At 42.3% G+C, this 15,319-nt stretch overlaps 2 protein-coding genes across 3 annotated transcripts; one reads left to right on the plus strand and one right to left on the minus strand.

Annotated features, from left to right (window-relative positions):
* The first annotated feature begins 1,479 nt into the window (after positions 1–1,479).
* Positions 1,480–9,565, plus strand: LOC308334980 (endothelin receptor type B-like). 2 transcript variants are annotated; one of them, XM_080791893.1, is made up of 10 exons: positions 1,480–1,852; positions 3,697–4,100; positions 4,545–4,736; positions 5,376–5,582; positions 6,091–6,218; positions 6,943–7,144; positions 7,399–7,551; positions 7,935–8,068; positions 8,510–8,618; positions 9,212–9,565. In XM_080791893.1, the coding sequence occupies exons 2-10, from the start codon at positions 3,837–3,839 to the stop codon at positions 9,260–9,262; spliced, it is 1,440 nt and encodes a 479-aa protein (XP_080648019.1). In that variant the 5' UTR covers positions 1,480–1,852; positions 3,697–3,836; the 3' UTR covers positions 9,263–9,565. The 2 variants fall into 2 exon arrangements, with proteins under 2 accessions (XP_080648019.1, XP_080648018.1); XM_080791892.1 differs by having other exon boundaries at positions 1,482–1,852; positions 9,171–9,565.
* A 1,492-nt stretch (positions 9,566–11,057) lies between these two features.
* Positions 11,058–15,280, minus strand: LOC308334989 (ribonuclease kappa-B-like). The gene is made up of 4 exons (XM_080791908.1): positions 15,029–15,280; positions 13,822–13,904; positions 12,519–12,645; positions 11,058–11,977 (listed from the first exon to the last, which is right to left on the minus strand). Exons 1-4 carry the CDS (start codon positions 15,098–15,100, stop codon positions 11,960–11,962), a joined length of 300 nt encoding a protein of 99 aa, XP_080648034.1. The 5' UTR covers positions 15,101–15,280; the 3' UTR covers positions 11,058–11,959.
* Between the last annotated feature and the right edge of the window lie 39 nt (positions 15,281–15,319).

The following is a 15,319-nucleotide window of genomic DNA, read 5'->3' on the forward strand; positions in this document are numbered from 1 at the left end:
GTAAACAGTAGTAGGCTACAGTACGCAACACAGTACGTAGTACGTGACTTTAGACACAGAGGCAGCAGGAGTCACATGCGCACACACACACACACACACACACACACACACACACACACACACACACACACACACACACACACACACACACACACACACACACACACACACACACACACACACACACACACACACACACACACACACACACACACACACACACACACACACACACACACACACACACACACACACACACACACACACACACACACACACACACATGCATGCATGCACTCTCGCTTAATTGAATCCAGCTTTACCAATGCTCCATGGAAAATGGAAATTGAAGCAGTAAACTTTATTGCCGTACTTGAAGGTGACAATTCTTTATTGGTGTGTTTGAAGGCGACCAGAAGCAGTGCATTCTGGGTCGACTTAACGGTCTGGGAAGTTGCGTTCAAGATGAAGTATATATATTTTATATTTCACATGTTAGACTTGGTGCCGCATGGAGTCATAAAAACGTTTTATTCTCACATTTTGTATTGTATTCATCCGAGACTCAACCGCACAGACACGTTCGGCACAGTTAATTAGAACAGTTCGACTGATGCCAGATCCTTTGGCCCGATGCAAATGTCGAGTCCTAGAGCCCAGTGATTTCCATGTTTTGACCGAAATGTATAGGGCTGATGTGTTTGGTTTTTAATAATATTCAAAGTAACTAGTAGTCCAACTAAAGTTTTCAACTAAATGTAATTAAGTATTTGGCTCTGTGATGTAGTGGAGTAGAATAAGAACAAATAACGTACAACAAAAACTTAGCTTAGCTGGAAAAAAATAAAATAAGAAATAAATACTGCACTGTAAAAAGACTGAAGACCCTTATGGCACAATGAATGAGGGATCCTAGTGGTCCTTGAGGGAGTTCCAGGGGGTCCCCAGCTAAAGTGCATACACATTGGTTGTGTGCGCGACTGCGCGTGCATGCGTGTGTACGTGCGTGCGTACGCGTGTGGCTAGGTGTGTCCTAACTTATCTTGAATTGATAGTGTGTGTACGTGACACAGTTCCACATGTCAAGTTGATTGTGTGTGTGTGTGTGTGTGTGCGTGCAAGTGCGTGCAAGTGCGTGCGTGAGTGCGTATGAGGAAAAGTAGAGTGTGCCTTTAAGTGTGTTTATGAAAGAATGCCAAATAATGACAGAATAGAGAGTGTGGGAAAAGAGAGAGAGAGACACACACACAGAGAGAGAGAGAGAGAGAGAGAGAGAGAGAGAGAGAGAGACACAGACAGACAGACAGACAGAGAGAGAGAGAGACAGACAGACAGACAGACAGACAGACAGACAGACAGACAGACAGACAGACAGACAGACAGACAGACAGACAGACAGACAGACAGACAGACAGACAGACAGACAGACAGACAGACAGACAGACATATGGAAGCGGAAGGGAGAACAACATCAGAGATAGAAGAGGAAGTAAGATGATAGAAGAGAGGAGAGGCGACAGGAGAGGAGGGGCAATCAAAAGATACTTAAGTTGTTGACGGGAGGAGGGGTGTGCATGGTCGTCCTATCAATGAGAGAGAGACAGAGAGAGAGAGAGAGTGAGAGATAAAGAGAGAGACAGAGAGAGAGAGAGAGAGAGAGAGAGAGAGAGAGACAGAGAGAGAGAGAGAGAGAGAGAGAGAGAGAGAGAGAGAGAGAGAAAGAGAGGATAAAGCAGTCTTCATAACTCAAATGTTATCAGTTGAGTCTCTGTCAGTCTCCGTGGATGCCAGGAGCCTTCACACTGCTGAGGAGGACAGACTACAGACAAGAGGCAAAGACAAGAAACATATGGTGAGAATATGACTGAAATATAATGTTGGTTTTCAACTTTTATAGAACAAAGCGGAGATTCGGGCATACACTTAATGTTAAAAAGGAGGAAAACCTTTATCCACATCGAGGTCCATTATTTATTGGGCATTTCAGCCACACCGACCACCACTTGATGAGATTCAGCCTCTCAGACCCAAGACTTCGAATATGTTGTCGTCATTGGATAAGAAATATTATTGGATAATAATTATTCTATCTCTAATTGTGTAGACTTGTGAATTAAGTAATGCTTTTATAAAGATCTATATGGGTCCATTTGGTTACATTTGTTTGGTTACATTTCTGGCGTGAAACGAATTGTATAAAAAAGTATTATTGCATTTTTTTTTAAATTGCAAAATTTCAAAAGATTAAAAAATATGGTAGATCTAGTAGTTTTAGTAGGCATGTATTTAACAGTGAACACAGCAACACAGCAAAAAGTAGTTTAAAGGTGGTGACAGTGGTTTAGAGTACTATAGAGTTCAATAACAGTGGTCTGTCTGTCTCTCCAGCGCTTTAGTGAATGCTGAAAGTATTTACGATAACACATTTAAATTGGAAGTGATTAAACGACTGGAAACATCTTCTAAAAAGTTTTGCCTGATAGTGACATGCCCAAATAGAGACACCATGAGGTTGACATTTAAACTTTATGGGCTAAACCAAACTACACATGAGATGAATTAGTAAACTCAAAGCTGTAATATGGAACTGTTCTTTGTGAATAGAGGTACAGTATATAGGGTATGTAATGAATATACCATAACTTATACAATTGGGGCGGTTGTATTTGCTCTCCCTGGCTGCTCTTCTATTGAGACATTTGTCTCGGTTTAAGACACAACCTTTGACACGATCCTGGTTTTACACAAATTTTGGCCAAGATTATGAATTGCATTTTTTAATGAATTGCATTTTTATAGTGCTCAAAGTATGTGCTTTACAATGGTTCATTCATTCATACATTGGGAGGTGAAGGTTCATTCATTCATACATTGGGAGGTGAAGGTTCATTCATTCATACATTGGGAGGTGAAGCTGCGAACAGTCGACGCCAGCGTCCTCACTTCCCACATTCACACACCAATGTTGTCAAGCTCACACCGACCAAATCATTGGAGGCAATGTAGGGTTCAGTGTCTTTCCCAAGGACACTTCCACATACCTCCTGAGCCACAGCCGCCCTAAAATTCAGTATCTCCCATAAAAGAGAGGCCGGCCGCGGCTCTATTAGCTCAGTGGTAAAGCATTCCAGCACTTCCAGGTTCAAATGGGGTGGAACAGGAAAGTAACATCGTGCAGCTTTCACTGTCTGGACCGTACCGTAAACAGAGATAAACTCCCTTGAAATGACCACTTCTCCCTTAAACTTTAAACTGGTGATCACCCCCCCCCCCCATTCCTTCCGTTTTTCCAATTCTGTACATACAGTGTTTTACTTTTTCCTGTGATGATATTGACTTTTTTTTCTTTTCTGTGATGATATAGAATGTTGTTGTTATTCTTCATGTCATGTATATATGAATTGATTGCATAGGGCCAAAATGGAAACAAGTCAGCAAGGCCTTTTTTTTGGTGCTATGATCCCTTTTGGACCTAGCTAGGGGGTGTTCACACTGAGTCTGATTGATTCAAACTGTTCCCGAATACGGTTGCTTGGTCCCCCGACTCCCCGCTGTCCATGATTCACATTGGCCTCGATTCTTTCCCACCCGAGTACACTTCATTCAACTGTTAGTAGTTTTTACCTTTATGTCTAATGAACTATTCAATCAATCAATCAATCAATCAATCAATTCTCTCTCTTCCTCTCTTCACAGGACGTTCCCACATTACTAAAGAATCCAAACGTCCTTCCATTCGGAAACCTCTAGTTCGAACGGGTCCTACCCGTCTATTACAACCTCACGGTACCTATAGAACCTTCTCCGACACCTCCTGGGACCAGAAGACCTCCGGAATGCGTTCCGTCGCTAAAAAACCCTCCCTCCCTTCGCCATGGCGACTGATGATGCTGATGTGGCTGCAGATGGGGCTGACCAATCACGTCCAGTCCCAACAAAACAAGGACAAGGACAACTTCTCATTGGATATTTCTGTGGACGACCTGGTGATGATGTCAGACACGCACCCTGCCTTCCAGGGCACCGACTCCCCCCTCGTGGGGCTGCTCGTCCGGGTCGGCGACCCCAAACGAGAGCCCGGACTGGGCCAGGAGACCAAGGTTAGAATATAGTTTTGGATGTTTCATTATAGTTTGGTTTTAGTTCGTTTTGACTTTTTTTTCCTCCTAATTCAGATAGTTTTAGTGTTAGTTAGTTTAGTTTTCTAGCAGTTAGTTTTTGTTTCGTTTTTATTAGTTTTAGTGTTAGTTGTTGCCCTTTTCAATCCTGCACCTGACAAATAGGTCAGGTGAGGGTTGAAAAGGGCCAGAGAGTAACTATTGTGTAACTCATGAAAAGATAGGATTCAAGAAAAGAATATTCAGTTACAGATTACGCTAATAAATAAATTGCCAAAAAAACTAAAACTAAGGGCATTTTGTCATTTCAGTTAGTTTTAGTTCGTTTTGTAAACACACAACACAGTTTCAGTTAGTTAACGTTTATCTTTTCTAGTTTTTATTTAGTTCAGTTAATGAAATTCTTTATCTCTAATAACCTTGCAGGAGACCGAGGAGGTCCCCTTGCTGCCGTCTCACGGTGGGGGTAAAGTGGAGCCCAAACACGCCAACAAACACAAACACAAGTACGGCCGGAAGCACCAGTCTCACTCCCGCCCTTCCCCGCCCCCCTCCTCTTCGTCCAACGCCTCTGTCTGGAAGCACGCACGTCCAGCGGCGCACCCCAGATGCCTGCAGGTAGGTCTGGCACAATAATCACACAATCTCGGATCGACATTTTGTGCTTTTACTCTGCATTTATTTGAAAAGTCTAGTTCTAGAATTCTAATTATTATTACCAGTAAGGCATCCTGAGATCGCGTGCACATTTCCGCCTGGGTGACGGCACACTGCTGGGTGAGCGCTGGCGCTTTGGAATGGGGGGTCAGATCAACATGGAATTAATTCTGTACTGGCCATATATGGAGCGTGTCTTGAGTGTACAGGGTTTGATGAGGTCAGATCAACATAATGGAATGTCACTCAGAACAGGTCAGCTCCATATATGGAGATCTAAGGGTGGCAGCGGGGGCAGTGTCTTGAGTGTACAGGGTTTGATGAGGGCCCATGGTAGGGCCAGGCATTAATCTTTGGGCCTGTTTGCCGGCTGCCGGTGGAGGTCAGCTCCATACAGTATATGGAGCATTTGAATGGGACATTCTGCATAATGAGTAATTTTTACTTTTGGTACTCCAACTACATTTTGATACCAATACTTTTCCAGGAATTCCAGGAAGTGTACTTGTAACGGAGCATTTCCATATTGCAGCATTTACCCTTTTACTTCAGTAAAACATTTCAGTACTTTTTTTCCCACCCCTGCCTACCTGCCTGCAGGTGACGTCCATACAGGTGGCGTTCAAGTACATCAACACGGTGCTGTCGTGCGTGATCTTCGCGGTGGGCATCGTGGGCAACGCCACGCTGCTGAGGATCATCTGCCAGCACAAGAACATGAGGAACGGACCCAACGCGCTCATCGCCAGCCTGGCACTGGGAGACCTCATCTACATCGCCATCGACATCCCCATCAACGTCTACAAGGTGAGAGACAAACAGACACACAGACAGACACAGTGTGTGAGAGAGAGAGTGCGAGCAAAATAACCTAGTTAGGCCTACTGTCATCAAACACATGTTTATACTGTATATTGTTTATTCCCCACTGTGTCTGCGTGTGTGTGTGTGTGTGTGTGTGTGGCTACAAATGTAAACTACTTGTGTTCATATTTGGAAGCCTCGGTAATGTCCATAAATAAGTCTGCATATTGCAGGCCTGCCCAAGACGAGAGCTATAAGGCATCGGCACAATTCTGTTCAGTGTCTGCAATAATTGGCAGTTGCCATATATGGAGAAGGCGATGCTTTCTGTACCCGTGATCTGTATCCTGAAGAGTTTCTTTCAAGCTTGCGCATCCACTATTGTTTGTATTCAAGACATTCCTTGTAAAATGTGAATGCAAATAAAGATGTTAAATGTGTGTGTGTGTGTGTGTGTGTGTGTGTGTGTGTGTGTGTGTGTGTGTGTGTGTGTGTGTGCGTGTGCATTCAGCTCCTAGCGATGCGCTGGCCGTTCTCAGACAGCATCCTGGGGTTGTTTCTGTGTAAACTGGTTCCATTCCTCCAGAAGGCCTCAGTGGGGATCACCGTGTTCAACCTGTGTGCTCTGAGCGTAGACAGGTAACGCACGCACGCACGCACGCACGCACGCACGCACGCACGCACACACGCACGCACTACATTGTGATTACTTTTTCCACCACTGGTATTTTAACTATTGTAAAACGTTTTTTCTAAATAGTAAAAAATGGCAAATAAGTTTAGGGATAAGGGGTAAAGCCCTAACCACACCAAAGGGTCCAGACGGCTGTGGCGTTGTCCCTGCGGTGTGATTATGTCTTGTTGCACGGTGACCCACGTTGACCCTAGTGATTCAATGCATGGAATTCAATGGCCCAAACCTACCCAAGGAGTTGCATGGTGACCCTTTAGTGTGGTTTGGGCGTAAGTGCTATATTTTGTGCCACCCCTTATGCCCTAACCACACCAAAGGGTCACCATGCAACTCCTTGGGTCCAAACGGTTATAAGGAGTTAACGCTAAAACCGTCTTGACCCTTTGGTGTGGTTTGGGCCATTGAATTCCATGCATTGAATGATCACTAGGGTCAATGTGGGTCAACGTGCAACAAGACATACGCTACAACCGTCTGGACCCTTTGGTGTGGTTAGTCTACTAAAATCTTACGATATTTAGTCGGCTAAAACCAGACTAACTAACTAATCACTTCTAAAATGTGACTAAAACTAAAACTAAAATGTTAAAAGACTACCGGAATATGACTATAAAACTACCGGTAATTTAAAAATGTTGCTGTCAAAATCAATAACATCCGCTCCTCCAGATACCGCGCGGTGGCCTCGTGGTCCCGCGTGGTTTCTGGCCCCGGCGTTCCCATGGCGACGGCGGTGACCATCGTGGCGATCTGGCTGCTGTCGGTGGCGCTGGCCGTGCCGGAGGCCGTGGGCTTCGACATGGTCTCCTTCGACTACAACAACGTCTCCATGACGACCTGCATGCTGCGGCCGCACACGCCCTTCATGACCGTGAGTGTGTGTGAGTGTGTGTGTGTGTGTGTGTGTGTGTGTGTATGTGTGTATGTGTGCTTGCGTGCCTGCCTGTATGTATACGGGCAGTGGTGAAAAGTAACTAAGTGCACTTTTCAGGTAGTGTTTTTTGTGTGTTCCCTGCTGTGTGTGTATCCAGTTCTATCGGGACGTGAAGGACTGGTGTTTTGTGACTGTATCTGTGTGTTCCCTGCTGTGTGTGTGTGTGTGTGTGTGTGTGTGTGTGTGTCCAGTTCTATCGGGACGTGAAGGACTGGTGGTTGCTGTTCCTGTACTTCGTCGTTCCGGTGTTGTGTTCCGCCGTGTTCTACGGCCTGATGACCTGCGAGATGCTCCGGCACCGCAAGGGGAGTCTGAAGATCGCCCTGAGCGAACACCTCAAACAGGTACACAGTACTTGAGTAAATGTACTTGTTACCGTTATAGGCCTCACTCACACCTTTCGATCTATAGCATACAACATTGACGCATGCTAGATGTAAGCAAGATGTTAAGTGTCATGGCCGCCCCAATGCATTTCCAATGGAAGTCACATGGTTTGCTACAACATTTTGGACTACAAGCTGTTGTACGGCTTTCGGCTGTGTTTCGAACTGCCCCCCCTCCACCTCATACAACACAAATGTTGTGTCAAACCATGTGTGACTCCCATTGGAAATGCATTGGGGGGAGATGCATCACACCCTTTGTATACAACAAGCATACATCAGTCTGTTGCGAAGGTGTGAGTGAGGCCTTACTTTCAACTCTTTCCTCCGTCTCTCCGCAGCGTCGTGAGGTGGCGAAGGCGGTGTTCAGCCTGGTGTTCATCTTCGCTCTGTGCTGGTTTCCTCTGCACCTCAGCAGACTGCTGAAGAACACCGTGTACAGGTCACATGACGTGCACCGCTGTGACCTGCTCAAGTATGTGCACACACACAGTGTCACACACACACACACACACACACACACACACACACGAGAAGAGATCATTTATCATATCATTACAGCATGATTCTGTCAATCATGTCAATCACAGATTTAAATTTAAGGACAAGAGTTCCGAGTTCAATCCCTTTGTAGATATCACAGTGCAGGAGAGAACAGAATAAAGTGGTGAAAGAAGGTTCAAGCCGTTATGTTCAGTTCAAGTAAATTGGTACTGAACATAATTGGTAAATGTGGTGGAAATTAAGCAGTTTAATACTATTATTCTTTACAGTTTCAATATAATTGGCCATAATTTGAATGTTGTCGCTTCTTCTGTGGTTGTAGTTTGAATATCATTACTAAATAAGCTCTCTTCTTCTGTGGTTGTAGTTTGAATATCATTACTAAATAAGCTCTCTTCTTCTGTGGTTGTAGTTTTCTGCTGGTGTTGGACTACTTCAGCATCAACCTGGCAACTGTCAACTCCTGCATCAATCCCATAATTCTCTACGTTGTCTCCAAGAAGTTTAAAAACTGCTTTAAGGTAGGAAACTTAGGAAGGTACTCTGTGTAGTGTGTGTGTGTGTGCGTTTATCAGCAAATGTCAAAACAAGATGAATGTTTGCATGAGTCATGTTGTCATCAGTGACGATGTGACGTTCAAAAAGCACGAAGCAGGGAGATGGAAGAGAGAGAAAGATGGACACACAGCGGAGCATCAGGGAAAGATGAGAGAATGCATGATAAGTGAACTTTAGTTTACATTTTAAGGAAGTGAAAGGAGGGAGGGAGGGAGGGAGGGAGGGAGAGAGAGGCACCCTGTCTCTTATGCATGAGCGATGCCTTACAGAGAACAGGACAGAAGTTACAGAACAGCCCAGACACTAGCTGGAGCCGGCAAGGACAGTGTGGGAGTGCTGTAACTGTCCAAACATAGAAAGGTCACGACCTCTGATACAGTGTTTGTGGAAAGAGAACTACACGAGTGTGTTTAATCTAACTGATCTGTCTGTCTGTCCGTGCCTCTCTGTCCCTCTTTCTCTGTCTCCGTCTGTCTGTCTGTCTGTCTCCCCCCTCTCTCTCTATCTCTCTCTAGTCGTGTCTGTGTTGTTGCTGGTTTTCTGAATCTTTCAACAGCAGCATAGCCCCACTGCATCATGGGACGAGTCTGCAGTACAAACACCCTGACCACTGACACCCGCACGCCTGTGTTAGTCCATGGGCCATATGAGATGTGACAATACCGAAAGGTGGCAAAGGCTACTTATTTTTGAGAAGCTCTATGTTGTGTGTGTGTGTGTGTGTGTGTGTGTGTGTGTGTGTTTGGGAGAGAGAGAGAGAGAGAGAGAGATAAAAATGAATATCATTCATTGTAATGTACTATATTATATGATACTACTCAGTGTTTTATAAACTATTGTTGTATACTTTTGTAATGTAATGTTTTTTAACGTTGTTCAAGTGTTGATTTCAACATCTGTGTATTTATTATTAAAATCACATTGTGAAACTTTAAAATGAAAACTTGCCTAATTTGTGCGTGTGCATGCATTGTACTAGCACTTGCAGGCTGCCTCTGACATCACATAGGCTATGCATGTAAATGCTATAATGTAAAAAATAAAATAAACATGCACTCTACATAATATGTAGCATAATCACACAACATACATGCTAATGAATCCACTATGATGAATTCTGAAGAACAAAAATATAAAATGTCTCATGATAAAGAAGAAGAAACAGATGAGGCCAGTAACCTCAAGGTTAGGATGTTGCCATTGGGGGTGAAAACGGTCCCTTGTGACATCTAGTGGCCTAGGTGAGACATGACAGCCTTCACCTAGTATTATGACTGACTGTACAGTTCAATGAAAGTACAGGTCAATATCCTCTGCCAAGAGGATAAACCCAGAAAAAGACTTGTTTGCATAAGGGTCCTCCATTTTCAATTAATCAGAATGGTCACCTCTATGATTCAATTAAAAGTGTTGTAGGGCCCCTATGATCTATTGATTGCAATGAATTTATTTCACAGTATGCAGAATGGGTACATTTCAAACGAAAGCACAAGCCTATTATTACAAAAACTAACGGTCCGTGATTAAGCATTACACTTATTTACAACAGGGTCCAATTATTAGTGTTGTAGGGCCCCTATGATTCAATTAATAGTGTTGTAGAGCACCTATGATTAAATTAAGTGTTGTAGGGACCCTGTGATTAAATGAATAATGTTGTAAGGCACCTATGATTCAATTAAGTGTTGTAAGGCAACTATGATTCAATTAATAGTGTTGTAGAGCACCTATGATTCAATTAGTGTTGTAGAGCCCGGGCCTCCAGCATGGTGTTCCTTGCACCATAGGCTGCAATGCTGATAAGCTGTTGACATAAAAATATACTATCTAGTGTTGTAGACTTTGTCTAAAAAAAATTCAAATTAAATCTGGTTCCCCTCTATGTTAAAGAGTTTGTTTAGACCAAGACAGGGGAACATGACTTTGTAGTTTAATAAACACAAATACTCTATACTAGACAATTTATGATTACTATCACAATATAGTTACTTGGCTGGGCACGGTGGCACAGTTGGTAGTGCCGTCGCCTCACAGCTAGAAGGACCTGGGTTCGATTCCCGCTCGGGACGCTGTGGGTGTTGGACGGCGTGTTTCCTCCTCCGCGTCATCAGTGCCCATACCCGAGGCGGGGTTGGCGAAAGGGCCTTTCTGTGTGGAGTTCTCCCCGTGTCCCCTATGGAAGGTACCCTCACAAAAAACAAACTACCTCCCCCTGGCCAGGATCACATTAGATAATTGACACAGGGGTGACACAGGGGTGAAAAATGGGTTACAAAATAGTGGGGAAAAAAAAAAAAACCCAATATAGTTACTTAACACTTAATTGAACAAAATTAATAAATAAATAATTAATAAAACTTAATTTTAACCAATCTCAGACAGAAACACAAGATGATATGAACTGAAGCAGTGCTGTTTTTATTGATGCCAACGAAGCAACACAAATCTGTTAACACGGCATTGACACGCTTGTCCTCTGCTGGACGCAGTTGGCACAGCAGTCTGTGGTTCATGATTAGCAGACCATTCTTGCTGTTGGCTGGAAACCTTGTATCTCCATAATATATATTTTATTCTTTCCTTTTTTTATAAATCTATAAATCGATGCTATTGGTCACCCTTTACATGTGTCCGTCTGTAGGTTTTACAAATATTTAACAAATTAAAAATAATCTACACCGTTTTTATTTTACCGTTTTAAGTGATTTAATTTCCTGACACCAAACAGCAATGCAATTTACACGGATAACAACAGAACGACAATTAAGTTAATTCAAACAACACAAGTTGGAGTCAAATTAGTTTGGCACTGGAGTTAAGAGTAAATTAAGGCATTCGCAACGAGAAGACTGAACAATACAACGCAATGTTTTATATAGGATTAATTTAAGTTAATTTTCAAGTTAAAAGCGCAAACATTCAGGCACGATGTGAAATCAGTGGAGGACCAGCCTTGGGCAGACGGGTTGTGTTCAGAGCAACCATCGCTTCTCGCATCACGCCGTGACAACGTGAAGAAGCCCCATTCATACTTCTTTGTACCACGGTGTCGCATTCCTAACATAGCCGATCTACAAGCCCACAACGCGGCTTGTAGATTAGCTATGTTAGGAATGCGACACAGTCATACGATGGCGTATAAATCTGGCATAATGCTCTGATGGAAATGTTGAAAAGACTGCAGAGGAACATGTGTATGTACAGTATCTTTAAGGCACTGCCTTCGTCTTCACTGTGAGGTGTTGACCGGTGGGAAGGCCTTCGTCTTCACTGTGAGGTGTTGACCGGTGGGAGGCCTTCATCACTAGTGCACCAAATACTCCTGTAGGCAAAGGACATGGAGAATGACGTGAAATGAAATCACAGGAATAATTCAGCATTTCATTCATTCATTTCTAGGTAGATAAATATTGATTATTACCCCCCCGTAGTTTATCACAAACCCATGGACGTATACAAGTTCTCATCATGCATTTGAAGGGCAATATCAGTCACCAGAAGCTTTTCAATGAGTCTAACATAGGTTTGAACTTGAATAGGTTAATACAGTAGGAGGGTCAAATGCATATCAAATATCGAATAAAAAATGTCTGGGGTCGACACAAAAGCAAGAGTACATGTTAAAATGACCCAAGAAATGTTTGAAAATAAGACTAAAGACTAAAAAAACCTTTCGACTAACAACTGTGCAATGTATGAATGTATGTCTTCCTTCCGAAAATAAACTGAACTGAACTGAACAACCAATAAAATAACAGTGGCTGCCCAATTCTCGCGCGTGAAATGTGAATTATGAATAAATAGATACAATATGAATGGATATAAGTACAATATGAATAACTACTATATATGCGAGAGCTCACCTTGCGCTTGTTGAGTTTGATCTGGCAGAAGGAGAAGGCTCCCACCACCACATAGACCCCCGCTGCTATGAAACAGTTGTAGCTCACCTGGTCAAATAGAGCGTACACCGTGTTGGGAGGGTTCTTACTGTGGAGGGGGAGGACATTATGTAAACACTGGGTCGGGACGCATTTGGACATGTGATTGAGAATCCCACCAACGTTCTAGGATAGACCCGTCTTACCATGGGTCTGATTGGCAGGCATACTTTTACTGAGATTAGGCATAGTTTTACTGAGGTTAGGCTCAAGGTTAGGTATAGTTTTACTGGGGTTAGGTTTAGGCATAGTTTTACTGAAGTTAGGTTTAGGCATAGTTTTACTGAGGTTAGGTTTAGGCATAGTTTTACTGAGGTTAGGTTTAGGCATAGTTTTACTGAGGTTAGGTTCAGGCATAGTTTTACTGAGGTTAGGTTTAGGCATAGTTTTACTGAGGTTAGGTTTAGGCAAAGTTTTACTGAGGTTAGGTTTAGGCAAAGTTTTACTGAGGTTAGGTTTAGGCATAGTTTTACTGAGGTATAGGTTTAGGTATAGGTTAGGTTTAGGCATAGAAAAATCTAAGAAAATGCATAAACTAGAAAACGGTAGTAGTGAAAATAGCTGACCTACAACATCAAGTAAACACTTCAAGTAAAATGTCATGATTGTGAGTTTGTGACAGCCTAACAACTATACCTTTAATAGGTAAGAAAAGACATTCATAAAATGACCATTCTGGCCGTAGGCCTATGTCTTATTGGGTTGTGTTGCACATGCACGTGGCATCACTGAAGCTATTCTTGCACTGTGACTCACACACAGACACTGTGACAATGTGTGTGAGTGGTTATTTTTAGCAGGGAAATTACATTATTAATGCATTATTAAGGTACTACATTTTGTCACATTTTCTCCAACACTGAAATATCAGGATAAAAATCCAAATCCTCAGTCTTAACCTAACCAAGAGAGTGTACATGGGGGAGGGATACTACAATTTAGCCCCAGAAGTGAATGAAAAGTAGTTTGATATGAGACACTTTGGATTACAGTGTGAGCATTGTTTTGGAGGATATAAACAGATTTTTTTAATAGTTTTGCTGCTGTTCATCTTGGACGCTAGCCTACTAACTTTTATCCATCAAGACTTATAAAGGAATGCGACAGAATCAACAATGTTCAAGGCTTCACACAGACAGGATTATGGACAGGTTAGATTTTGTTTGGGGTGAACCATCCCTTCTTTCAACAGGTCTTTTTGGATGGGCTCAAAGGAGTAACTCACTCTTCATGCATGTCTGCTTCTGTGAGAGGAATGTCTTCGATCAGCACCGCAGAATGAGTTTTAAAGAAGATTCCAAGCATGGCCTGCAGGTGGAGAGAGACAGATAAATATAGAAATAATTGTATATTAATGATAATCCATCCATCCATCCATCTTCAACTGCATATCCGTAGTCGGTCGCGGGGGCAACAGCTCCACCAGAGAGCTCCAGACTTCCCTCTCCAGAGCAACATTAGTGACTTCCTCCTGGGGGATCCCGCGACTTATATTTATTATTTAAATTTATTATTTTATTTATTTATATGATGGCAATGATTTTGAAAGTATGAAATAGCAGATGTACAGGTTTACAATGCTTCACAATTAAAGTGACGTGCTGTGAGCTTGTAGATCTGCTATTTTCACTATTTTTGCATGACACTGAAATAGGGCTCCAGTAATTAATCACACTAATCAATGTGGAGGATAGGGGATAAGTTGCATCTTGAACATGATCAGATCCTGTGTCTAGACATGACCTTTGACACGATCTGAAGGTATCAGAAGAAGAGCAGGGAGACTATATATTATAAACAACCACCCCGATTGGATAAGTTATATTGTATTAAGTAGAGCCATGTAGGCTATTAACATACTCTACCATACATATTGGACAAAATTACATTTTATTCATAAAAACCTTACATAGAATATTAATAGTCTAATTCTACAAAGTAGCTGGTATAACTACAGCTGTCAAATAATTGCAGTGGAGTAAAGAGTAGGCTACAATATTTACCTCTGAAATGATTATGATGAGTACATATAACTTTTAATTTTACTTAGGAACTATACTACAGTAGGCCTGCCTGCGTAACTATACTTTTTTGTATCTATATTTGCCTGATTGCCTCCGAGAGATGAAGTAGGCCTATGCTATCAAAAATGGGAAATACTCAGGTAAAGTAAAAGGCCCTCTAAAAACTGTATTTAAATGCAGCTGTTGAGTAAGAAGTACTGTAATTTTTCACCACTGGGTCGAATATACACAGCATATGCTCTTTGAACTTCAAAGGAATAATGGTCTAAATAAAATGGGCTACTATAAATATAAGTTAACAGACAGACAGTAGTGAAGTTACTTTAAAGTAATGTCCATGTATACAATAATAATAGGCCTACATATTAAAATATGAACTTATATACAGTAAAGTAGACTAGTACTTACCAACATAATTACTGCCCAGAGACTGATCACAATGCCACAAGTAGCTATTTTCGGTCCACAAACCAACACCATGGCTGTAAAACACCGTGACGACGATGTAAACAAAAACTATAAGTTTGTCCGTAGTTTTCCAGGTTGTTCAAGTGTTAAACAACGTATTAAATCAAGTATTCAATCGGTGAAACTCCTCGGAGTTTAGTTTTTCGGTCAAACTTTGTGTCACACTTGTAGAAAAGTCAGCTGACTCCTGCTCATTACTGCAACGGGGAAGTGCAGTTGCGAAGTTGCACC

This window comes from Protomyctophum bolini (genome assembly GCF_963924005.1).
Source record: "Protomyctophum bolini genome assembly, chromosome: 20".
Lineage (NCBI taxonomy): Eukaryota > Metazoa > Chordata > Actinopteri > Myctophiformes > Myctophidae > Protomyctophum > Protomyctophum bolini.